The sequence below is a fragment of the Oryzias latipes genome, chromosome 8 (assembly GCF_002234675.1).
Source record: "Oryzias latipes chromosome 8, ASM223467v1".
NCBI classification, from domain to species: Eukaryota; Metazoa; Chordata; class Actinopteri; order Beloniformes; family Adrianichthyidae; genus Oryzias; species Oryzias latipes.
In genome coordinates, this window is record NC_019866.2 from 13,545,668 (window position 1) to 13,572,659 (window position 26,992).

Consider the following 26,992-nt stretch of genomic DNA (forward strand, 5'->3'; position numbering starts at 1 on the left):
ACGGAGGAGCAGCACAATTACAATCTTCTCATTTTAAAAAGGCAATGGAGTTGGGATCGTCTGTACCCACTGTTGTGGAATGGAAATGTGTATGTGTTGGAGCCGCTCGCCCGCGTGTGTGCAAGCGCGTGCCGCGATAGAGAATAGGGGGGGGGGCAGTGTGTGCGCGCATTCATGTTGTGTGTTACGGAGGACGGTAATAAAAGAAGGTTTCCCCCAGAATAAATGCTATGGACTCTTTATTAACCCGTTCTGGAGAATCTAAGGATCAGAACAGGGAGGAGGAGGAGGATCGCCTGGGTCCCCTGCGCTTGAGCACGGTCAAAGGGGAGAAAGAAAAAAAAGTTATGCGGGAAAGGTTCAACACCACGCTCTGCCATTTATCTGGAAATTTTTTCAAAAACCGCCCAGTTGCGATCAGAGCCCTGGAGTTTGGCCTGAATAGAGCGATCAGCCCAAATATTAATCCAATCCGTGACCTGCTTCCCTTCCACTGTCTGGTCTCAGCAGCATCGTCCACCATGGTTGATGTTTACGTTCTCGTTCCCGCCTACTTCAACGCAAAATGATGACGTTTGTTGCGTGTCGATGACGTACAGTTCGGAATCAAGTCGCCTGGCCGGTCAGACGGCGGTCGCAATTGAAAAGAACGGCTACAATTCGGAATCAGGACGGCAAACCCACGGGGCCTGGGTCGCAATTGAAAAGATCGGATCTGTGTCATTCAGACTGTCATGAAAAGATCGGAATTGGGCCGCTTAGGGGCAAAAAATTCGGAATTGGGTCGTTTCAGCCTGCAGTGTGAACGTAGCCTTAGATGTCCTCCATGGATTCTGTATTGACTGGCTAGGTCACTTCAGAACCAAGAAATGCTTTCTACATAGTCAGCCGTTGTGTTTGGGATCATTGTCATGCTGGAAGATTTATATGGCATTTCATCGCTGCCATAAAGTGAAAGGGCGTAAAGACAACTGAGCGGGCGGAATTAGGAACTCAGCGAACCTTAAAACCGCGCAGGCGCAATTCTACCAGAGCGACGCCGCATTTGAAAACTGCACACCTGCAATCCTTACTGAGCAGTGATCCCGCGAGGTCAATTCTCCTTTGCGCCCTCACTAGGATTTGCACGCAGTGTTAAGGGGGCGTTTTTGTCACTTGGGGGGTGATGTTCAGGTGTGTGTTTGTCACTTGGGGGCGGTAACTTTTCTGGTTGATCTGATTGACTGAAATTTGCTGTTCAAATCCGGCGAGGCAGCGGGTCGGGACTTTCATTTTTCAGAGCAGGGGGCTCTTGAGCTGCATGCGGCTCTCTGCTTTTTATCATATTTTCTATGTACCGTACTTTCACACATCAATGCCGTTGTTGTGTGACTTCGGTAAAGAGGACCTAGAAGAGAACAACATGAGAACGGTACAGAGAGAGGTGAGGACGTGAAAGAAGACCCCCCACCCATACTACAAAGGTGCAGATGTGTGCATAATGCAGAACAACTTCGTTTGGGAAACCCTGGAAATGCAAAGAGACACGATTAATAAGCACAGTTTAAACTGCAAGCTATCAGCCACACGGAGGAACACGGGAATAGAGCAGCTGCAGTTCGGTTAAGAGGACTTCCGCCCTCAATAACTCTTCTGATAAATGTTCAAGTGTGTCAGCAGTATCTTAATCATTTTTATTAACACAGTCAGTAAACTACAAAAGCGTTTCAAAAGAAATAAAATCTTTCAAACCATTCAAGGTTATTTACTGGAGTCTTTTTTAGATTTTGTCTCTCACAGTTGAAGTGTATCTATGATGATCATTACAGACCTCTCTTATCTTTTTAAGTGGGACCTTTTCAAATGGGTGATGGCCAAATACTTCTTTTTGACCCATTGCATGTGGCGTCCTTTCTTGTATCTTTAAAAGCTTCAGGTACAAATAAAGAAGAAAAGCTGCAAATGGGATTTTTCTGTATAAAAATAATATCTCCACAAACTAATTTCCACAAGAACCCATGTGTTTTGACACAAACAATGCTTGATTAATAATATCATTTTTCTTATCGACTCCACTTGTTTGCCTTTTTTCTCACCTCTATTCAATAAATACAGGTTCTCTCCGTGGTTACAAGCTTATCGAGTACACCAGGAGCAGGAAGTATTACACATTTGGAGGGGAGGATTTCTGAGGACGACTGATACGGGATGTAGATAGTTGATAGTGAAGCGCAAAGCTTCTTTGCTGGTGTTACCCTGAAGCCATGCTTTAGCGCTGCCCTGTGGTCAAACATCGGGAATGTTAAAGCATAACTGATGAAGTCTAAAAGAGGCGAGGGCAAGTGAGATCCACCTGCAATGTGGCTTGGGAAAACACAGTGAGAAGATTTATTGCTGCAGCAGTTTGTGGTGGATAAAGACCGTCGATTCCTCAAAGAAAAAATATAAGGGATTAACAGATCTTTACAAAATATGGCTTTACTCTGTAAATCATACAGGTCTACAGTAACAGTAAAAATGATTTGGTAATTTGACACTCTTCAGGGAGCAGAAAACACATCATTTGTCAAGTCTGTCACTCTCTTAGGGCGCTCTCACACTAGGCGTTCTTTTCTTGAAATGAACCGGGGCAGGATTAGTCACCCCTTCAAACTCCCCACTGGCCTGCGCTTATATTGTTAGAACGACATTATTCTACTCACTCCCACACAGTGGGGGGTGATAGTGTACACTTTAACTGGTTTCTTACCTGATTTTTGAGGAAAAAAGCCTGCGCTTGGTCAGTTTTAGATTTGACACCCAAAGGAGAACAGAAGCAGAATCTACTGAACTGTGTTCAGGCTTCTCAAGGCAGCAGTGGCACAGGGCACTCGATATTGGGGCACAAAGACATGAGCACAAGCACCTCAGCCTTGTTCAGATATTTTTAAACAAGGAACAGCAGTTCTTCGTGATGCCTGGGCTTCCTTTAAAACTAAAATCCCAGTTTTTTCACTGAATTTTTAGGGAAAGTTCATCTTCTTACAGGCATGACATAAATCCGAGCACAAGTATTGCTCATTCTCCAGATTATACATGGATTAGTTCAGATATTTTCATGTTCCATTCAGAATTGTACCTCTTAGTATCCTCCTTTAACCCCACTGTGTACGTACTCACCTGGCTCTCTTGTGCCAACATGTGAAAGGTGGGTTCGTCCAAGCTGAGGTCATCTGGCAGAGCAGGCGATGATGACTTGTCTGAGAGCTGCTCTGACTTTAGGGAGGCTTGCTCAATTTCTGCCATTCTGATCTGCTGCAAAGAATTTGTTCAATATATCAATGTCTGTAAATGACAAGGATTAGACATGGTGACCCTGTCGGCCGTCCTGGCATTACATATACGAGAACCTTTGATACAGAGGAGTACCTAATAGTGTGTTTTTGTGCTTTAGAGATGCAGCAAAAACCTAAACTGTTAAATTAGTACCACAAAGTAGTCACAAAACTGTTGTGATTGTATTTAAAAATGAAAGGTATTTTAAAGTACTACAACATTTTTAGGATCCTGAACTACAGAACTATTTGAGGAGGCATTAAAATACCTTAAATAAATTACCTTACAAATATACAGTAGGAAAATAGTAATGTGCTGTATTACTTTAAAGTCACTTTCTGTCAGAAGTAGAATATACCATCTAAGGAGACAAAAATAATGTAAAGTATTTCATATTTATATGAGGGGTAATAATAATAGATTCTTGCCCCAACAATATTTTGTTACCAATAAAAGAAAAGAAATTGATTTATATGATTCATTCATTTTACCCTGTGAAACTCTTCTTTTTACTGTTCATTTTGCCTTTCCCCACCAAGCAGTGCCTAATCTATTTTGGAATTGCACATTCACTAACTTTAGGAAAGATTTGAGTCATTTTACAACAACTCGTCTGTAAGGATCATAAATTATTATATGAATATATCGTTTTTGAATAATTTATTTATGAGAAATTTAACAGAACATTTATTTATATAGTTAATCCACTGATAATCATGGCAAAATATTACATTCACAAATGTAAATATCTTAACAAAACATCTATGCTTTATACTCTTTACATAGAGACATACAAAGCATTGAATCATGCACTAACAGAAATTAATATTTTTGTTTTTCTTATTTCTGTGTTTCAATCTCCTGGGCAAGTTCAATAATCTGTTGCTATTTTAATCAAATAAATTTGAATTAGATATGGGGTGTCATACATTGTATGATATTTTGTAAGTGGAATATTTGTCAATAAAAGACAAATAATACATATGCAGTATATATATTTTTTCTTTTTTTGGTAATGAAAATCACAAACGGGTAACAACTGTCAGCATTAGTAATTTAAACATAAGATGGTACACTATTTTTATTATTTAGTTTTTATCATTTATCATCTAAAAAATGCTCCTTAATAAAAGCAGGTTAAAATGACTGTAATCTGGCTTACAATGACAACATAAAATGCTCCGTGAAAAACGCAGCTCTAAACACACTTGTGTTCAGGTCTATGAAGGCTAACAACAAATGCAGCTCATAAACCAATAATCTATACAAAAATTGTGTTTATCTGCAAGTGCGTCATGGTTTGTCCTTTTTGAACAGATTAGTTTTAAACTTGGAAAACAGTTACTGAACATGTCATGAATAAAATAGGACACAAATGCCTTAGTAATGCCCTGCACTTTGTTACAGTAAAAGTTTATTTGTCTCTGTAATAGATTACTTAAGTAATGAGTAACTGGCATTGATGTGTGAAAAAGGTTTAATCAGTCCATGTATGGATAAGGTTTTTGTTCTTGCTTCGAGTGTCGGCTGAGCTAAAACTATTTAACTCTGTTAAACCAGCTTGTAAAATTCTTATGTCATGTTCACACCGGACATGTGACGTGAGAACACGGGTTCTTGAACACACGTTTAGCTTATAGTGTTAACACCGGTTCACATTGGATGAGAAGGGAGGGTATTCATCTTCTTTTCTTTTTCAACTATTTATAGTGTGTGTCAGCCACCTACAGTTACAAGCTTGGTGCAAAATGTCCAAGCATTTGCAAGTCTTGGTAATTTTGCTCCAGGCTTTTTCTTTCACAGCTCTATTCCAATATTTTAAAGACTGTGTCATAGAATTCTGTCCGGGCACAAATCGCAATCATTAATTTTCCTCCATGATCAATTTTAAAACAGTTACTACTTCCATGAATTAAAGGGACAGCATCCACACATCACTAACAAATACGAGTCCCTAATTGGTCAAAGTTTGACCTAGTTTAACTTTGACTGCACATTCAATGGCCATGTGTTTTTGAAAGTAGAGCCCATAAACAGTTGAAGAAACTAGCACAGCGATGGGAGAGTTTTGAACATGGATGCTCGAAACGTGCAAATATTTGTGCTTATCCCATAGTCAGAAATTCCAAAAAGCCATTACGCGGCCAAGTAAATGTAAGTTTTTTTTTAGCAAATTTAGCAGGTTGCCGCATTTGTAAAATGGAAGTTATTACAGGCCACGCGGTGGCTGCTGAGGTTTTAAGAAAAAGTTGCAATCTTATGGCGACAGGACAGTTTTTCTTTAAAAGTTGACATCAGTCAGTGGCTGCTCAGCCATATTTCAAGGTCGCAGCCAGTGATAGTCAGAATGGCCCACTATTGTACTTGATATGGATGCCTGACGTCGTGGGACATTTATACTCTGTCCAATCAAAGTTGCTGCCGGCCGGCGATCCGGCTGCCACAAGCCTGTAGCCGCCCAGCTGTCACCCGATTTCGTAATGGCATCATCTCCATCTATCTGACTCCCTACCTGATAGCCGTCTACATTCATGACCACTCCAATGATTTTCATAAAATTGGCCGGCGGCATGAAATCGCGAAGGTTCTGCTGATGCCTCCCTATCGCGCGTTGGCATGTTTTTGTGATGGTAGCATTACAAATTCTAGACTTTCTTTGAAAGTGGTCACTTGAACGTGCGTTGCTGAGGGTTGTATGAACATAGCTTTAAGATTAATATATTTACCAGTATTAATTAAAATACATTCTAGTACAATTAGCATCATTAAATTGCCTTCTTTGTGTTCCAGCTGGTTCTGCTGATAACAGTACAAACATGTTCCACACGCCTTTCTCACTGAGCTCAGTGGTTTCGGATCAAAATTCGGGCATGGGGCTGCATCTTTCATCTGTATCTCATCAATTGATCTCCAGGATACAGTTGCTTCCTAACGCAACTTCTCAAATAGGTCATGCCAGCTATTTTTTGCTCTGCCTTCCCTGCATCAGTAATCAATCTCTCTCAAATCCAGCGGAAGAACTGACTGTTTTCAAGCATCTCCACACAGACAATCCCCCCTAGATGTCACAGATTTAGATAATTACTGGCTCATTCCCAAATGTATCAACATAGTTTATATGAAGTTGTCAGTTTGAATAACTTCAGTGATGTACTTTGCAGTTGTCAGACACATATCACATGTTTTAGTTTTTCCTTTCAAGGCCCAATAAACTATGCTTACTGAGTGATGTATCAACAACTAATTCTTTATTCTCTACAATTTTTCAATTTATCATAATTTTAATCATTTTTTTCTTTAGTCTTGCAAATCTGATACATCTAAACACACACTTATACTGTCACAAAACAGGCTAGTTCCAACCGCAGCAGGTTTATTATCTCAGCAAAAAGTCCACAAAGCTAAATCAGGGTCAGGGAGGCAGGGGTCAATAACGAGCATGGGAGGATCAGAAACGAGAGTAGTCAAGATCCAGGCAAGATTTTGGGCAGGAGGCAGGCAAAAAGAGTCAAAGTCAACACAGGGTCAGAAAATCTGAAGATCAGGTCGGGATATAACGCTCAGTAGTGCAGGCAGAGTGGCACAAACAATACTTTGCACTGAGTGAGGCTCAGTGCAGTGTTTAAGTGTACAGTACTGTGAGTGATGTTTAGAACTCAGAAGATCGGTTGCCTCGCCATCCACCATCAAGGTGGGCATGTCGATGTCAGCGGGTTCAGTCCCCAACCCCCCATCCAGGGGTTCACCGGCGGGTTTCAGCAGTAAGACATGGATGGTGGGCGAGATGCAGTATTCATGAGGTAACTGAAGGCAGTAGGACACAGGGGTGATCTGTTTGATTACCTCGAATGGTCCCACGTACCTGTGACCTATAGCTCCCCTGCTTTTCGCAGGGGAGCTATAGACGGAGGTCTCAGGTAGAGAGTCAGACCCACTGACCGGGAACCAGACTGGGACTTTCCCGTCTGCGCCGATTGGCCTGGTCTCGGGCAGATGACTTGCTGGAGCTGTACATGAGCCACCTGCCATGACTTGTCAAAATGGCGGAACCGCTGGTCCACTGCTGGCAAGTTCGTGGGTTCTTCCAACCAGGTATAGAACGGTGGTTATCCCCATCACACACTAAAAGAGCGAGAGCCCCGTGGTAGTATTTTTGAGAGTATTTTGGGCGTAGTCAGTCCAAACCAGGAAACGACTCCAGTTCTCTTGATGTCAACTGCAGTAGGTAAGAAGGAAGCACGTGATCTCCTGGTTTAGGCATTCCATTTGGCCATTGGACTGGGGATGATTGCCTGAGGTGAAAGCAGACCCTTACACATTTCCCGCCACACACATGAGGTGAACTTGGGGCCCCGGTCAGACAATGTCCTCCGGAAGGCCACAATGCCGGAACACATGGTTGATAAGTTGTTCCGCTGTTTCCAGAGCTGTGGGCAGCTTAAAGGATCAACTGACATAACTTAGAAAAGCAATCAATAACGGAGAGGATGGTGGTGCTACCTCTCTTTGAGAGATCTTTGATAAAGTCCACTGTGATGTGTGACCAGGGGTGCCGTGGTACAGGCAGTGGATGCAGGAGGCCAGCCGGAAACTGTCTAGGAAACTTAGCCATTTGACAGGATGGACATCAAGCTACGTATTGAGCTACTGTACATCTGTCTGCAGTGTGGGCCACCAGAAAAAGTCACCGCTATTGATTGTGTGCTGGCCATATCTGGGTGTCTGGCTGTAGGCAAGTTGTGTACAAGGTGGAGAACCCATTGCTGATGGGACAAAGGAACACACACCCTATCAGCCGGACAGGACAGTGGTGGAGCCTCAGCAGCATTGTGCTCAGTCAACTCTGTCATTATGTCCCACTTACAGGAGCCAGGATCATCGACCAGGGCACGAGTTCTGGTGCAACTGGATCTTTAGCCGAGGTGTCGAAGAGATGAGACAACTCATCTGCCATTCCCTTCTTGGAGCCTGGGCGATATGTGATTTGGAACCGGAAGCGTGAAAAGAACAGGGACCAATGTGCCTGCTGTGGGGTCAAACTTTTGGCGGACTTGATGTATTCTAGGTTCTCATGGTCACTTAGAACCAGGAGGGATTGAGCCGACCCTTTGAGCCAGTGCCTCCACTCGGAAAACGCCTCCTTCATAGCCAGCAGTTCCCGGTTGCCTACTCATAGATTTGCTCCACATGGTTAAGTTTTCTGGAAAAGTAGGCCCACGGGGAAGTCTTGGCTGGCTGACCATTGCGCTGTGAGAGCACGGCTTCGACCCCTGTGTTAGAGGCATCCGCCGCCATGATGAAATGATGACTGGGTCTGGGTTATGGAGGATGGGCGGCTGGGTAAAGTGCTGTTTCAGCGCCCGGAATGCCTCAGTGGCTGCCGATGTCCAGAGCAGTTACTTGGGAGCGCCTTTCAGGAGAGAGGTGAGAGGGGCTGCCACTGTGCTGAAGCCGCAAATGAAACACTGGTAAAAGTTGGTGAACCCGGGAATCGCTGCAGCTCTTTTACTGTGGTTGACTGGGACCACTGCAGTACCACCTATATCAGGATGTTGTCGATGTAGACAACAAAAAAGTGTTGCAGCACGTCACGGAAAACACATTTGACAAAAGTCTGGAACACAGAGGGGGCATTACAGAGACCAAAGGGCATGACCAGGTACTCAGTGTCCTGCGGTGGTTGAAAAAGCGGTCTTCCATTCATCCCCTGCTTGAATACGGATGAGATTGTAGGCACTTCTCAATTCCAGCTTTGTAAATAAGCTAGCTGTGCAGAGCTGCTCCAGAGCTGCTCCAGAGGTGCTCCTGATCTGCTGCAAGAACAGGAACCAGAGGCAGTGGATAACAGTTCTTCACAGTCATGTCGTTAAGGCGGTGGTAGTCAATACATGGCCTTAGACCACCATCTTTCTTCTTAATAAAGAGGAAGCTGGGTGAGGCTGGGGATAAAGATAAAGCTCTTTGCCAACTCCACTCGGATATAGGCCTGCATGGATTTTGACTCAGGCTGGGAAAGCGAGAACACCCTTCCTCGGGTGGGCATAGCTCTGGGCAGGGGGTCGATGGCACAGCCATAGAATCGGTGTGGAGGGAGCAGTGAGGCAGGCTGTTTGTTGAAGGCCTCCCGCAGATCCTCACATTGAAACAGCAACCCTTCTCCTATCATGCTGATCTCTGCGAAGGGTGGTGACTGCGATCTGCCTCGACGGACTACAGTTATCAGACTTTCCTGTGATCTGAAGGCAGTGAACGGAGGAGAACTTGAGTCTGTGCCATGACCAGTCTATAGTGGGATCGTACCTCTGCCAAGGCAGACCGATGATGGTGGGACAACGAGGGGACTCGATGGCGAAGAGGCAGAGCTACTTTTGATAGTGATCTAATGTGTTGACTGCTATATCCTAAGTCAGGAACAAGATCTGACCTGACCCCAGGGGCCTTCCCGTCTAGAGCAGTGACAGCCACCCGCTCAAAGCAGGTGAGCAAAGGAACAGCATGAGACTTAGCAAAAGCCAGGTCAATAAAATTCCCCGCCGTTCCAGAGTCAATCATAGCTTGAGTTTCCCCTACGCGGTTTTCAAGCATAATCAGCAGAGTAAAGGTGATCATGGGTTCACTCACTGGTTCTGCAAAGCGTTGTGTGTGGCGATTGGGGCAGGTGTTGCGAACGTGGCCTGGCTGGCCGCAGTAGAGGCAGAGGTTCTCCTGGAATCGCCTCACTCACTCCCCTGGAAAGAAATGGGTGGAGCCGAGTTGCATGGGCTCCTGGTCGAAACTAGAGGCCCCTGGGAGAAATAGCGAGGTGGGCAATGCGATCGCAGATGCTGTGTTACGTGGCCGCCAGGTCCTCAGCAGGTTATCAAGTTTAATGGTGAGGGAAATGAGTTTATCCAAGGGTAATCCCTCGTAGTAGCACGCCAGCACCGCTGCGGTCAGTCTTTCATGGTAAGCAGTCACCAGCGAGCCGCTTGTTCAGTCTGTGAGTGCCGCCTGAATCCAGAATTGTAGCAAGTAGGTGGCTGCGGTCTGCCACCTCTGCTTGATGCAGTATAACTGTTCCCCAGGGGTCTTTGCCATCTGCTGGATGGTTAAACACCTCGCATAACTGATGTGTGAGTGGAGTATAATAATGGAAGGGTGGTGATCCTCCAGTCCAGAGTGCGGCTTTCCACTTTTGCGCTTCTCCGGTCAGGAGGGAGCACACCGGTTACACTTTAAGCATCTTCTGTAGGATAGAGGCTTGGTTTTTGGCGCAAAAACAGGTAACACTGCATAAGGAACACCACGCATTGCTTTGGGTCCTCGTTGAATTTTCCGGAAGCGCCATATTGACGATGACTGAGCGACCGGAGGTGTCGCGGTGTATGTGTCGCTGACAGTTGGGTCAATTTGCAGGCGCAACATAATGGCTTTGGACGTGGAGGTTAGACAATGGAGGTGGCGACCGTGCTCCAGCAACAAAGTAACAAACGCCGCCGGGTTCGTTGGGCCAGGAACTCCTGCTGCTGGATCCATCTTTGGTAATGTATTCTGTCACAAAACAGGCAGATGGCTGGTTCCAACCGCAGCAGGTTTATTAGCTCAGCTAAAAATCCACAAAGCTTAATCAGGGTCAGGGAGGCAGGGGTCAATAACGAGCATGGGATCATCAGAGAGGAAATGTGCGTAATCAGGATCCAGGCGAGATTCGGGGCAGTCCTAGTATTCAGCCTTGATAGTTTCATTTACTCAAGTATTAAAGCCCAACTCCAATTATTCTTTAATGTAATGTCAGTCTTTAGGATGGTCTTTTTACTATGATTATGCAGTTTTTGGACAAAAATAAAAAAGCTTGTGTCATATTAGAAGGAATATTTCCTTTTACATATGTTCTCCATTGTGAGAAAAATGCTTCAAGAACACGTAAAAATGCCAAAAGCATGATTTTCATTGAAGTGGGTCTTTAATTTCACATTTCATTTATTCCTCTATCTCTTTCAGTGAAAATATGTCACACTAAGTTAAACTGATGTTTTCAGAGGACCTACTGGAAACTTTTACACAGACCTGCTCTTTTCAACATGAAAATAATTATCCTCATTACTTGCTTCGTTCAGATATTAGACCTAAACCATTGCTGCAACACTTGTTGGAGCAATTGGGGATCCTGTTAATAATGTCTGATCATAGTTGGTAAAACTGGGACTCACCACACATTTGTCTGAAGTTTTGTTGGTGCTTTGCTTCAATTTATGACTACCGTAATTTGAACAATTCAGTAAATTTGTATAAGAAATTGCATGGATACTTTTGCATGCTACTGATTTGCTGAAGGTCTATCCAACCTGTGTTCTCTGAAACTTTGAAAAGAAGACTTTTTGTTTTTTTTAGCAGACCATTTAGTCAACACATAAGTGACGATTATGTTTAGAGTTCATTAAGTTAACTCCAGTTTGTGCTGGTAATAGTTTTTGGTTCCTAACTTTAGCACTAACTAGAGCAAGGACAAAATGGGAAATGTAGATGGAGCAAATTTGCATCCATTCATCAACCTCAGAGGATATTCTTGAATGATTTATTAGCTCTTTGGACAACTTTAGCAATTTATTGCTTTTGTTTGGTGGACAAACTAAACACTTTCCCTCTTTTTTTTATTGCAAACGCTCCCACAGGTGCAGAAAACTTTGAAACTGTCTTGGGAAATTGGCAGAAAGCCACACAAAAGGGTCCATGTAAGCAACCAAGCGAGTTTTGCAGAGTGAGTTTGGAAATATTTAAGGACAGGAATTTCAGGGCTGTTGGTCTTTTCTTGGCTTAGATTTGAAGCAGTGCAGTAAGATTAGCTGCAGTCTTTGGGTTGGCTTTCATAAGAAGAAAAACACAACATCAGCACTAAATTTATGACCTTTGCATTTTGTAATGTTTGTTTGAAAGTGATCCTTTTTGTTCTAATCCATGATTTTACCCCTTCTGGTGTGATTCCAGATGTTTACATTATATTATAACCTTAAACCACATCTCATAATTGTAAAAAGCTTTAAAATATGTCTTAGAGTTGCAGAACAAGCAAATTTCTAAAATGACAACCATTATGAATAGTGAAAATGCTTGAATTGAGGAAATCATCGAGCTGCTGTTGAAAAAAAAATCAAAATTTGTTTAAACATTTAGAACAATCTGACTGAAAACAGAAGACCTAACTGCAAAGGTTAACAATGACAGTAAGAACATTTGACAAAGACAATTTAAAATAAAACAAATACATTTCTAAAAAGATATTGGGTTAATCTGTGCTGCTTTTGGATGCCTATTAAAAAGGCTGAAAAAAGCTCACAATTTCTTGAGGATTTGATGTAAGAACTCTAAAGCAATGACAACTGGTGATGTGGTTTGATGAAGGGAGCATGTGGCATCAGTCCAGCTGTAGTCTCATAAGAAATCAGGGATTTTATTTGTGTATTTTCAACATTTCTTGCAATTTATTTTTATAAAAAATTTATTTTTGTAAATAAATGCTGTGTCACACTGTTGCTACTTAAAATTTGCACATTTGGCACGAATGAAAGGTAGTCCATCTGTGAATATATATGGAAAAAGTCAAAAAAGTTGGGTTTCTTTACATGTAATTTTCACAAATGTATCACGAATAAACCACGATAAATACATGAAAAGTGTGTATAAATCACGCAAAGAACACGTAACTTGTGCTTCATTTGATTTCTTCACTTTCAGTGCACCGTGCTGAAAACACATTGTGCCAGCAACATGGTCAGCGCCCGCCGCTGGCCCTCGCAATTTCGCATTCTAAGTCTGTTCTCCGTTTGCTGCCAGGTGCCAGTTGAGGGCCCGCCGCGCGTCCAGAGTTGCATCGGTGCCCACATTACCAGCCCCCCCTCCCCCGACCTGCCTTGCGTGCGGCACAATGCTCCACCCGCTCGAGACCTGAACCCCTGCCCGGTAAAGTCAGACAAGGGAAGCAGGAAACCCTCACTCAGTATAGATTGCTAGAGGGATGACAGATCAGCCGAATACGACACACAATACGCCAATCATGCATGGACCATGCGTGATTATTGTGGTTTTTATATGCAATGAGTTAGTGATTTGTGTGTCAATTACATATTTTGAACGTGATGTGATGTGTGCCGTATATACGATATAAAAGTTATACATCTGTGGTGCATTCATGAAAGGTTTGTTAAAGACATATGTGGAAAGTTTGTTGAAAGCCACAAATTTGTGCATGGATCTCGCAAAAATCACAAACAATTGAATAAGATTTATGTAGTAACTGCGTATAGACAACGTAAAGTATGCGTAAACTGCGTAATTCTCAACTGAACAAAACTTCTAAACAGCTCAAAAAGAGCAAAGACCCATCGGCCAAAACCCTCGATGGATATCTGCTCACATCGACAAATGACGAACTTAAGAAACACTTAAGAACTACATATATAACGCATGTATACCACGAAAGACCAAACTTTCATACGTGGAAAAGTGCAAATTGTTCGTACCGGCAGTTTGACACAGCCTTTAAGAAAATAACACATTTATTTCTATACAAAATCTTCTAGAGAATGCTTTGAAATGATGACTTAAGAAACATTATGGGGGGCTCTAAAAAAACAAGTGATTCCAAAATTCGATCAAATTTATTGGACAGAAATGTCTCTTTACATGGCTGTTGATTTTTTTTCTCTACTCTCCCATTTTTGAGCACTTTTGAGCATCATTTCAAACACTGAGCTTGAGTGGACTTTTAGGGTTCTGGGGGAGTTCCAGCCATGCTGCTTTGGAAAAGCAGTGCCAAAAATAGCCAGAAAAAGGAAAGTGAACAAAAGTACTAAAAGGGGGCCAAATGCAATTAAATAAAGTGAAGCTGGTTAGAAATGTATTAATACTTTGAGAAAGGTGAGAAAGACAAATATCTTCATAGAAGAAGATTAATCACTGATATGATAGAGTAAATCACCACTGCCACTGGCCCCCAAAGAGAGGCGGAAGGAGAAAGATGGGATGAAGCCAAACAAAAAAAAGCACATGCGTAGCCATTCAATAATTCAAAAAAAAATCTATTTATACATTTTCTAATTGTTATTTTTGGGGGTTTGTCATTTAACCAGCCCCCCCCCCCCCCCCCCCCCCCCCCTTTATGCAAGAATAGACTGCATCCTGTATGAGTTTCTCAGTGCCTAATAGCTGGGCTGGATTTGGCTTTAACTGAAGGTTCTGCAGGTCGTCTCGGTGCATTCAACGACACATCACAGAGAGTGCAGCTTCTAACCTTCACGATTTCTCACTGTACCTCCAGAGACGACACGCGGCACAACAGGAGGACTTGTTCTTCTGTTGCCTCATAGCTAACTCCAGAAATATTGACAGCTTCACTAACAATAGCAGGGGCTTCAGGCAATCTGAAAGTGTTCTCTGCAGCACGAGGGTGCAGAAACAAATAGTTCTACTGACGGGAGAGCTGGAAGGGAAGCAAAACCAAATGCTTAACACAGAGGGGGCACTATGACAGAGTACTAGGGACACCATAAAAGTAAAAGGCATACAAAAATAAGGTCGTAGAAGTCTGACAAAGAGTAGAAAAATTAAGAGAAAAAAAGTCAACATTTTACAAAGATAAACTTGAAGACTTAAAGTAATGAATTAATGATGCAAAAGGCTGTTTACTAAGACAACAACAAAATAAGAACCAAAAGTACGTTCACACTACCCTCTGCAACGTGTGTTCAAGTGACCACTTTCAATGCAAAGTCTGTGTAAACACCCGTAAACATGGATTTTGGGCTTCTGCATTCAAGTCTTTCGTTCACGTCCAGTATGTCTGGGTAAGTTTCTATGTCTCTTTTCGAAGTCTATTCACAAAACGTGCGGCCACTGAACGCGCGTTGCAGGTTAAACCAGGCTGAGCTTTGACCAATCAGGGTCTCGGATTTGCTAGTGATGTATGGATGGCGTCCCTTTTAGCTCACGGATGTGCCAACCATTTGAAAATTGACATTTCACACAAAGCCTCCAACAACTGTAGGTGGTGGAGATGTGCTGGTAAACACCATGTGTGAAACCATGGGCTAAAATATGAGGGGCCGTATAAGACATTATTTATTCTGAACCATTCACATTCATACATTCTTGCTCTCACAGTCATATATACTCTCTTTCGCATACATATATTCTCTTACGCATCCATATATTCTCTCTCTCACATTCATACATTCTTGCTCTCACAGTCATATATACTCTCTTTCGCATACATATATTCTCACTTGCACATCCATATATTCTCTCTCTCGCATGCATATATATTCTCTTACGCATTCATATATTCTCACTTGCACATCCATATATTCTCTCTCTCGCATGCATATATATTACTTTACACATACATACATTCTCACTCTCATTGTCACTCTTAAAAAAGAATGTATGTATGTGAAAGACAAGTATATATGAACGTGTGAGGAAGAGTTTATATGTGTGTGTGAGAGAGGAGTATGCATGAAACGGAAGTTACTTTGCATGAAAAGGAAGGCACTTTGAATGAAAAGGAAGGCACTTTGAATGAAACGGAAGGCAGATGATTTCTCGTGCTCTGATTGGACGAGAGGCCGCCACCTCCCATTTTGAACACACTCTAAACCCTATCACTTGTACTGACTCATAACTATTAAGGTTACACAACTTAAATGTCATTTTGTAGTTGATTCAACTATAAAGTATTAAGCTCTATCAAGATTTTTTAAAATTTAACTTAACAGTGCTAAATATTTTAAAGCTTATTTGTATCTGGCACTCAAAAATTTTAAGATCCGTGAAGTAGCGTTATGACGTCATCACGTACTGGTGGGAGGGTCTTTCGTTTTCTCTACGTTAGCTCAGGTGGCCATGTTGGATTTGCCGAATGCGAGTATGCGACGTTTGAAATTGAAAGTCGAGCATTTTATTATTCTGCAAAGCGTTGCGATTTCGTCCCGCTTCAAGACGCCCCAACCTCGGGTTTTTTTTTCATCCGCCTCATCGCTGATGGTGCCGTCTTGTCTTCAGCCCTGATTTAATTTGGTAAGTATCGTTCATGGTTTATGAATGAATGCTTTAAAAATGCTCTTATACTACCGTAAATGTGGTTTACTGTTGTTTAAACATATGTGTGTTATGATTGTTTTAGAGATTAATGTGGAAATGTATACATGATTAGTTTGTCATAGCAGACGTATGGCGAGCCAAACCCAAAATGCATTTCTGCCCGTAAGTTACGACAGTGATGAGGTTTTTTTTTTTTTCAGAGGTAGAAATGATCTGTTATGCTGCAATCACACTAAACATGATCCGCGTGTGAAATTCGCGTTGGAGGCCTCTGTCTGTGGCTAAAGTTTGCTGCTGGACATTTGTCCAAAAATGTCACTCAAAGCCTCTAACGGTTGTGTGGGAGGAGCTACCGCCAACAGTTTTAAGCCTGGTTGCTACATGGAAGCATTGGGTTTTGAATGCAGCTTTAAGCTTTTATAAATCACTGATCTCCGTTATAAAAAAGGTTTTTGTAAAAATAAATTAATCAACGTGCTCGTGTTGTGTTCAGGTACCGAACTACAGAGTGTTCAGTGTTTCACCTCCAGGTAGACGCCAAGGCCAGCGAGGTAACTTGTCTCAGTTATTTGTCTAGAGCTATTTTAAAAAAACAAAAAATGCAATAGGTTGTGTAGTGCAATAAATGTTTTTTGATCAGAATATAATTGAAACATTTTTTAACATTGAAAAATCTCTTTTGGACTTTTTCAGATACTGAACTTCAGAAAGTTCACCAGAAAGTCACCATTTCACCAGAAAAGACCTGTCAGTGGGTGAGTTTTATACTTATTTAATATATTCATCCTGAACTATTACCATTATTAGATTTATACGGCAGCATGGAAACATTTATGCACATTTTAACTAGCCAAAGGTCTAAATAGAGCTGAAATTATTTACAATTTAACTAAACATATTTAGATTGCAGGCTGAAGGTGGCACAATGGAATGGAGGTGCAAGTTGTGTTCTGTTACTTTGGCACTATGCAGTACTACATATAATACTGCAGTACTACATAGCCAATATTCCAAAGTGTTTCCACTGCCATGTATGTGGAGACACTTTGGAATATTGTCATGTCTTTATGACAGTATATTACAATAATAAAATGATGTTGCATTAGCACCATTCCATCATTTGAAACCATGAAAACTCATCTGTCAAGATCTGAAATGGATTTATGTAGAGTAGATGCAGTCAGAGGAAATTGTGCAGTTTTTACATGTTTGTGTAACTTAAAGCTGCCCTTTTCTGAGACTAAGTCCACCAAAACAGACAGGAACTGGCCAGCTTGGTTAGGATTTATGACCTCCAGGTGAATTTCTAATGTGCATAATTCAAAAACGGATAACAAATCATTTGTAAACAGCTGTAAGAAGCCAAGGTGTAACTTGCCTTAAAAATGACTTTGGGTCTTTGACCTGAAGTGGATCATGACATAAACACTGTATTGTCCTCTTACTAGAAATAGACATCTAGAAAAGGTATCATTTTATTATTTCTTAAAGTTCCTTAAGTAAATATTGGAAGTGTTTGCTCTGCATTTGCTTCAAAGGTAATGGATATTTCTTTTTATTCTTTTAGGACCAGCGTGACGTGAACATGAGACGGGCACTTGTCCTCCTTGCACTTCCTGTTTATCTGCATGAAGATGCCTCCAACTTCTTCAAGACCTGTACAGTAAGTGCACACGACTCCCTGTCAATGGTTTTCACTAATCCTTTAATATTGATTGAGATTTTATTGAGTGACATAATAAATAGGGCAATTGTTTGTAGTTTGTAAACTGAGTGATATTTTTAAATGGTTTTAAAACTGAGACGGAAGATGAAAGGCGAACATCAGGGACTCCTGATTGGAACGAGTGGAGTTTCGTTTACCTTTTCTGCTCCTGATCCATCATTATTTGAATAAAGAAAAATGAAGCTTTAGTCTTAAATTATTTTATAAATGTCCTCCTTCAGAAAAATGCTAAAGAACTTTTTAAAAACACAATTTTAATTGGAGTTGGTCCTTAAAACATCATAGCCAGTTGATTAAAAGCTAACAGAATGTTAGCATGAAAAGATTCCTATTGACAGATGGCAGGAATGTCAGTTTTGGACATTAGTGTGATGAATATCTTTGAGGGTCTGAACTCATCTGTGTTTTTTGTTTTGTATTTTCCAGAATACCAGACCTCACAGACACTGCTGTGGGTATCTTCTCAGTTGTCGTGGTGACGCTCCGGATGCTGCCGTCAGTGGTCCCACAGATCTGGCTGACTGATCTCTTCTAACTCTTCGGGGACATCTATGCTCTGGACCTACAGCACCCCAAAAAACTTGAACTTGCCTTCATATTTATTCAGAATGCTGTCTTGAGCCTTGAGGACAGCAAACCACTGAAAGGACATTTATTGACGCTGAAGAATGTTTCGTTGAGTGAGTCTTCCAGAATGGACTATTTGTTGGTTTAAGTGTTATGTAACTAATGTGTTTTGTTGTGATCATTTGCTTTTTCTGCCGTAAAATACAAAACCAACTCTTTTTGTCAATATGTTGTGTGGCACTCTTATAATGCAGTTGTCTTCACGTTTGTTGGTTTTTATCAATGTTAGCCTTTAAAATGTAGTGGGGCAGTATCAATATCTCTGTTTAGAATACATTTTAAGCTGAAGAATTTTAAATATTTTCAATGCTACACATTTAATGAGTTAAAGAATTTATAAAGCATTTGAGTGAATTTTACATATTTTATGAGTTGAGTAATATAAAAATATAGTTAGTTAAAGCGTTTTTTAGTTGGAAAATATTAAAAACTTTAAGTAAATAATCTCTCTTTTATAAGTTGAGGAATCTTAATATTTTTTATATGAAATAATACAAATGTAAGCCAACTGACAATATGAATTTTAATAAATGTTAACTTAAAAGTTTTAATAATATAACTTAACTGTTGCGTAATCTGTTACAAAATAATTTTTAAGTTCAGTCAACTCGCTAGGGATTACAGTGTAGACGCTAACATGAACAAGCAAGAAATCCCAAATTAACAGACTTGTGTTGTGGAAAGGTATGTTTTTTAGCTAGCAGGAATAATCAAAGTATCCGTTCTCTGTTTCAAAATGAGATTGCCACAAAACCGTATGTTATCTCATACTGGAACAGCTTTGGATGTAGAATTCAGTGGGAAAAGGTTTGGACCCTGCCACAAAAGTATTTCATCACCAATAAAATCAGAGAAATTTCTTTCAAAATTCTTCACAAATTTTATCCAGTGAAACATTTCTTTACTAAGTTTAAAAAAGATCTGGACATAAACTGTTCATTCTGTCATTCCTCACCAGAAACTGTGCCTCATCTTATTTGGTTTTGCTATTTCACTCAACTATTTTGGAAAGATGTGATACATTTTATAAGAACTCATCTATGTGAAGATTATAGATTATTTTACGAGCATATTATTTTTGGATATTTTACACAAGAAAGACTTAATGCAGAAAAAATATATGTAGTTAATTTACTTATAATTATGGCTAAATACTTTATACACAAGTGTAAATATGCCAACAAAAAAAACGTGTTTTATGTTTTTCAGAAAGAAATGGTTTTGTATGTGAACAGTATTAAATCTTCCACTAACAAAAAAGCTGTCAGAACAGTTGAAACATGGTCTCTCCTGAAACTTTAACAGATTCCTTTGCCTTATTATTTTTGTTTTCTTTTTGCATAACCTGTTTTACATGGTTATCATTATGTTTTTTTGTTCATTCTCATGGCGAACGTGAAGATTGTATTTTGCACACAGTGGAGTTTTGTGTTTGGTATTTTGTATGTGCAAGATATTGTTAATAAAGTTTATTTTTTTTAAAAAACGAACCGGCAAGAAGTAGCCACGGGGGTCCTGCAGCCATCGGAACCTTAACAAATATTTCATCTCCACCTCACCGTTGCCTTTTTTAAGAAATGACAGCTGGTTTTCCCACATTTATATGTAGTTATGGATCGAAAACAAGAGGAATTTGTTTTAATGTAAATGCGTGTTCCAGCGTCTACAGGAAGTGTCGCCCATAATTCACGCAAAGGATCATGGGGGCTAGGAATAAGGTGGATACGGATTTTCTGTTTCGGTGGCACTTCTATTACCATTATTGGTATTTGAGACATTCCTTTGTGTCTCTAGAGATGCAGACAGATTTGTGACCACTTGAGGTGAAGATAAAATATTTCTTAAGGTTCCGATGGCCTTCTTATTGGTTCGTGTTAGCGTCTGTTCAAAATGGGAGGTGGCGGCCTCTCGTCCAATCAGAGCACGAGAAATCATCTGCCTTCCGTTTCATTCAAAGTGCCTTCCTTTTCATTCAAAGTGCCTTCCTTTTCATGCAAAGTAACTTCCGTTTCATGCATACTCCTCTCTCACACACACATATAAACTCTTCCTCACACGTTCATATATACTTGTCTTTCACATACATACATTCTTTTTTAAGAGTGACAATGAGAGTGAGAATGTATGTATGTGTAAAGTAATATATATGCATGCGAGAGAGAGAATATATGGATGTGCAAGTGAGAATATATGAATGCGTAAGAGAATATATATGCATGCGAGAGAGAGAATATATGGATGTGCAAGTGAGAATATATGTATGCGAAAGAGAATATATATGACTGTGAGAGCAAGAATGTATGAATGTGAATGGTTCAGAATAAATAATGTCTTATACGGCCCCTCATACTAAAAGTGCATTTTTGACTGTGCTTCAAACCCCTAATGTGTTCGTACCCATGGGGCTTCAGAGACTATAAAACACCATGTTAATTCAGGTGAAGCTTTTCCCCTCTTGTGACCTCTGCAACCAAATTAACATTAAAAAGTACCCCAGCCTCCACAAACTATTACTGTTTAAAAAAAAGTATGTAAAAGTTGTACTGATTACAAACTATAAAAGGATTTCAAGGACCAGTAAAAATATGGAGGTAAGAGCTGTTACTAAAGGCTTTGCCTGTTATTGAACTGATACCGTTTTATCTCCAAAAAGGCTGCTTTTCTTTCAATTTATTCAAAACTGTTCCTTAAGAATCAGTTCAAACTACTCTTGTAGCCTAAAGAAGTGCCTGCTTACACCAGCTAATAGCTTCGGCCCCCACTGCTTCACTGATCTGCATCCTGCACACTCAATTGCTACTCTCAAGCTGCCGTTCGACCTAGGGAACATCTCAGTCAGTTCCTTGATGATAGTTTCCACTGTCTCTCATTCACTGCACCCAAGTCTCCTGCAGCGCATTGCTTTTCACATTAACACATCGCCCTCCCAGGAGGAAGGACGGTGCGGTGAAAGGCCGTCGCACGCACAATGCCATTTTTATCCCCACCAACACAGAGTTAGGGAATTTTGATGTGTGAAAACCTGCAGCAGAGTTATACCTGGGTTGGAGGAATAAATCAGAAACAGACAGAGGGGCAGCGAGAGAAGTGAAAGTTCAGATGAGGAGTAGAAACATTGTAAGGAGTGAAGGAAAGATTGATGGGTTGACAGCATCTGCAGACAAGCAAAAAGCATAGCCAACAGGTGAGGAGGTGTAGATTACAGTCACTGCTCTCTCTGAACTGACACTCTGCACTGTCATTGTGATGGACAGCACTTTACAAGGACAGGAAATCTGTGAATGTGGGCTCATCGCAGGATCTCGAGTTTAACAGAAACCCTAGATTGTAAAGCTAAGTTTGTGTGTGCATGCTTGCATGCTTCCACAGTGGTTGCAGTTATTGCTGCATGCACATGATCTGCCTGATTCATGCACTTTAGTGTATAAATGAACACGTGTAGTTATTTAGAGATTACCGACAGGACAGCACAATAAAGATACTGACACATCGTTTTAAAAACACAAACTTGAACAACACTTTCCATTCAGACTGTGTACACATATACATATGTCGGTGAAATTTATTAGTCAGCAGTTTAAACAGTAAGATAAACCTAAAACTATGGGTTGGTTCATCAGAAATATCTTGTATTTAAAGAAACATGCTTGATTTTAATGAAAATGTTCATGTTTTACACCAGCTTAGGTGCTTTTATCTGAAAGACCCACTTAGATTTTATTTTGAGCTATTTTAGAATAATAATTAAAAAAAACCCTGTTGTACTCTAGGACTTAGTCTCTTCAGAGCGGCAGTAGTTCATAAGAAATTCTACTCTGAGTTGTAGCAACCCTGCCCCCCCTTCCCCTCCCTGTTGTTGAGAGCTCATATCAGAGAGCTTGTTGCGCGCCCAGTGTATTTTCTATGTGAAAATTATGATCTTTTTAAATTTCTTTTTTTTTTTTTTGTCTGGTCCTGATTCACAATGATTTGAATAAATGGAGACTCAGCAATCCAACGTAGGGCTCAATAAATGTCCTCCATCATGAGGAAAATACTGCAAAAAACATGTTAAGAACACCATTTTCCATGGTAGTGGGTCTTTAAGACACATTAAAATGATAAATATAAATATAGATATATATCTATATATCTATATATATAAAAAACACCTAAAGTCTGTATTGATGTAAATTTACTAAAAATACTAATTGGATCTACTTTGTAATTTTTCTACAAAATAGAAAAAGACAGAAACAGAAAGGTGTGGCTCACAACAACATTTTTGTCCTTTTCTAAAAATCAAATAAGTTAACATTTTAACATTCCCGTTTTTGGGCATAACGAGAAAATAGTGAGCCTCTGTCTTGAACTCTGTGAATGCACAGAAAAAGCACAGAAAACCACAACAGAAGTCATCATGAATGAAACGCAGATTAAAGTGAAACTGTGATGTGAAAGGGTTTCCATTTAATGAGAAGGCTAGTTTTAAAATCCACACATCTCCTTTGTGTGTGTGTTCATGCTGGAAACACATATGTGTAGTATTTTTTTCAACGTGGTACCTCTAGTGGGTGGCCCTTGCAGTCTTTGCAGAGAGGTGGAGGAGAGGAGTAGTGGTGGAAAACAGAACCGGACAGGTTGTCGATCATCAGCATCTCCCCCTCTAAAGTATCCTTGATTAGGAGAGATACGCTGTCCAACCACTGGCTCTCCTGGAACACAAACACGCACACACCAGACACACACCACGGATACACACACACACACAGGACGCAGGCCGGCAGACCAGTATGCACGCAGGCGCAAACATGCGCACATGCGGACATGCGAGGACAAAGAACACGCAGGGAAATGCATACACCACAGTAGGTTATAGTAGTGCCTGTGTGCAACCTGCAGGTTATTTTGTTTGCTCAGTCACCCTTAGAGTGTACATTTCTACTTTATCATTAACCCTTGTGCTATCTTAGATGACCCCGCCCTTGCATTGACGTGTTATTCCTACCATGAAAAATGTTGATAAAGGTGAAGAGGATTTCATGTAATCCATGGACACCAGTGAAGATCACAAATCATTGAAGAAAAAAGGTTCAGCGCACTGCCTAGTGGGTCTAAATGACCCAACTCCCAATGTTAAAGTGCCTAGGATACCACAAGGGTTAAACACATTACAGTATATAAAATGAAGCATCTTCATAAAGGCAAAAACAGAACAAGACTTCACATCATGCCTAGTTGGCCTTTAGGGTTAAACACTTTTGGTAAAAGAGACCTCAATATTAGGCACTCATTAGCAAAGGAACACTGGATTTTACTGTCAAGTCCTTAGGCACTGAGAGAAAAGCAATTACATTTGATTTATCACCTCACTTAGCTTATTCAATACTGAAAGAATTTAGGATTTAAGCACTTACTTTCTGCTTAGGATAATTTTGGCTTGACACTAAATTCAAGTGAATTACTTCAGGCTTTTCTGAGACGTAACAGCTCTCTTTTTGCTTGATTTTTATTATAAAGGTTTCGGTGAGAAAATTGCAGCAAGCAAGCAAAAAAAATAAAATAAAGTAAAAATAGTTCAGTTTCTTTCTTGGATCCTGAATTTTCCATTAAATGTGCCTGTAGCAAATCTCCAGCAGCCAAAATAACTGCATTACATCAGTAGATATTTCCCAAAAGATACTGTGAAATAGGGTCACTCCTCTTCAATCCCCCACATAAGCCTTTATTTATAACACAATTCTAAAACACCGCTTATGGGACTATACTTGGATCTGCTGTGTGCGTACACACATTTCATAAGAATCGGTTGTGTTACATTAAACCCTGACCTACCATTTTTGAATAAGAGGGGGAATAAAAGCTCAAAAGTTACTGTACTAGCAGCAGTTTAAGTATGAAAAAGCTTATTGTGCCTGCAAAACAAACAAACAACACACTCCTTTTCTGACTGAAAAACTCAAGAGAGTTTGTTTTGTGTAGGTGGGGAGGTTAATAAAAAAAAAACAAAAAAAAAAAAAACGTTTGATTGACTGTGGTGGCCTATGTGCTAGCCCCCATTAATAACTGTATTAGTGGACAACAATAGGGCTTGTCTGCAGGGAATGGAACTAAAGAGTGAAGGAGCAGAGAGCTGAAATTAATTACTGCCTTTATCTGACAGTCACTGGCTCGGCCATTATCTCCTTCCTCTCTGTGCGTGTGGACTTCCCATATTGTCTGCTAAAAGTGCGGGGAGCTGGCTTGTGTACTATCGAACTCAAACGTCTGTGTACCTAAAGGCATCTCGAAATGTTCAATATCAACATCATCAAGTTTTGCTGCAGACCTTAAAAGGGGAGCAGACTCTCCATCTTTGCTGCTTATAAAGATACATTTCAGTCACATAGTAAAGGCATGCCCAAAATTTTGTGTCATTATATCTCATAAAGTTCTTGTACGGTGTCTTTTGCACACAGAATAGACAGCCATCAGTTTGGTGGGCATGTCTGAAAGCCTGCCTTCTATTTCTGAACACGTTTTTTTTTCTTACCAAAAAGATTTTTTTTTTTTTTTATGATCGTTATTGTAAAACATCACATGTTTAACTGCACACACACATTTCAAATTCCCACAAAGTGCCTTTCACATAAATTATGTTGCTCTGCTATTTTCCCTCCACTGCAGCCCTTTTGAGGCACAGAGAGGAGAACTAAGAGAGGAAAAAGCGGAGGAGGATGCTGCCAGTGTGTTCTCCCTCGTCTGCATTAAGTTCCTCCGTCAGCCAACACCAAACTAAAAATGGCAGCGTACCACCAAAATTAGCTCTACAAAGGGTGAGACTCCTCATGGCTGAGGGTGAGAGGTCTTTATGTGAGGGAGGATATCTCACAGCATCATTAGTGATTTCATTTTGGAAACCTGTGTCTCTGTTGACCGACTTATAGAATTTGCAAAGAAAGGATGATTATCCAAGAGGGAGGAGCCTGCAGACTACATCTCATGTGAGTCCTGTGATGTTAATAACTCTTAAACAATGTAAACTACTGATATAAGATGTTCTCAGTTGACCGAACAACAAATGTTCTTTCAAAAAAACAACAACAACCAATAAAAGGAATAACTATTTAATCTGCTTTCTATTGCTTTGATTTCCTAGTTTAGCTATTTTGGTGCCTTTGGGAGCTGCTTATTTCTTTGCTTTGCTTCCCCCCCCCCTGTAAATGTTGAAAACACTTTTCTTTTTTCCTTTATTTTTCTACAAAACCTCTAAAGTGAAAAGACCAATTTGTATTAGAAAATGACAACATCGTGCTGGTTGAAAGTTTCACAGAAAAACCCAACAAATCAGTCCCATTGAAAAAACAAATAAAAGAAAATACTGGGATATCGACTCAATTGTCTAAATTCTTCCAGTTTGTGAATCAAAGCTGTCTCTGGAGGAATTCCTTCAGAGTTTAAAGAGACAAACTGACATACTTCTGCTAGGTGAACACTATAATAAAAACCTTACTGCATGAAATACAGTACAACAAATGTATTAAATGATTTTCAACACTATACATTAAGGGTCCATTTAATATCTTTAGTTAATGACTAATGAAGTATTATTATTTAAGTGTCTGGGTAAATATTTGATTCTGATTGGCTGCTGGGTGTGCATTAAAAACTGATAACGCACGCCTAGACAAGACGTTCCTGTCGCATAGCTGCGCTGGCTTCTTTAAAACAAATTTTTGCTTCATCATCGGGACAAAAACAAGCGGTAAGACGTGAACTTTTTCTCTGATTTGATGCTTTATTTGATCCTATCATGATGACCAGCATATATATTGCTTTCCCTTGCCACTGCAGTCGAGAACGGAGGGCGTAACAAATAGCCCGCTTTTTGTGAAAAATAAATCCAAACCGAAAAAATGAACAAGAATAAAATACAATAAAATAATTGAATGTTTATTTCTTTTGTAAGCGACCATGGTATAAGCGGGTGGATGGCCTTCGAGGTGTGCATTATCAGAAATTAACGCACTTCACGGAAGCAACAGTCCCCTGCTTCACGTCGGATGGTTCAGGGTTAACCCTAGCCATTAACCCTGACTTAAAAGAGACTTTTATTTAATATTTGCATTAAATAATTGTATGCATTAGTTATCACCTAACTAGTGTTTATTATTTGAGCTTACTTATGCAGTACAAAGTGTTAAAAAAGCTCTCTTGTGCAAATTCTTAGCATTAGGTATGCATTAACTACAGGTTAAATAATATTTTAGTAAAGCTTTAATAAAATCTACAGTAATCACTTAATGTGCATGT

The 26,992-nt window shown here is 40.4% G+C and overlaps 1 protein-coding gene across 1 annotated transcript in view; it reads right to left on the bottom strand.

Moving 5' to 3' along the window:
- The window catches only part of LOC101169039 (voltage-dependent T-type calcium channel subunit alpha-1I), a 115,564-nt gene that overhangs the window by 10,423 nt on the left and 78,149 nt on the right, over positions 1-26,992 (bottom strand). The window contains exons 31-32 of the mRNA XM_023957619.1: positions 23,266-23,415; positions 3,139-3,273 (exon numbers count right to left, since the gene is read on the bottom strand). Coding sequence (XP_023813387.1) covers positions 3,139-3,273; positions 23,266-23,415 — 285 coding nt within the window. The remainder of the gene's footprint in view (positions 1-3,138; positions 3,274-23,265; positions 23,416-26,992) is intronic.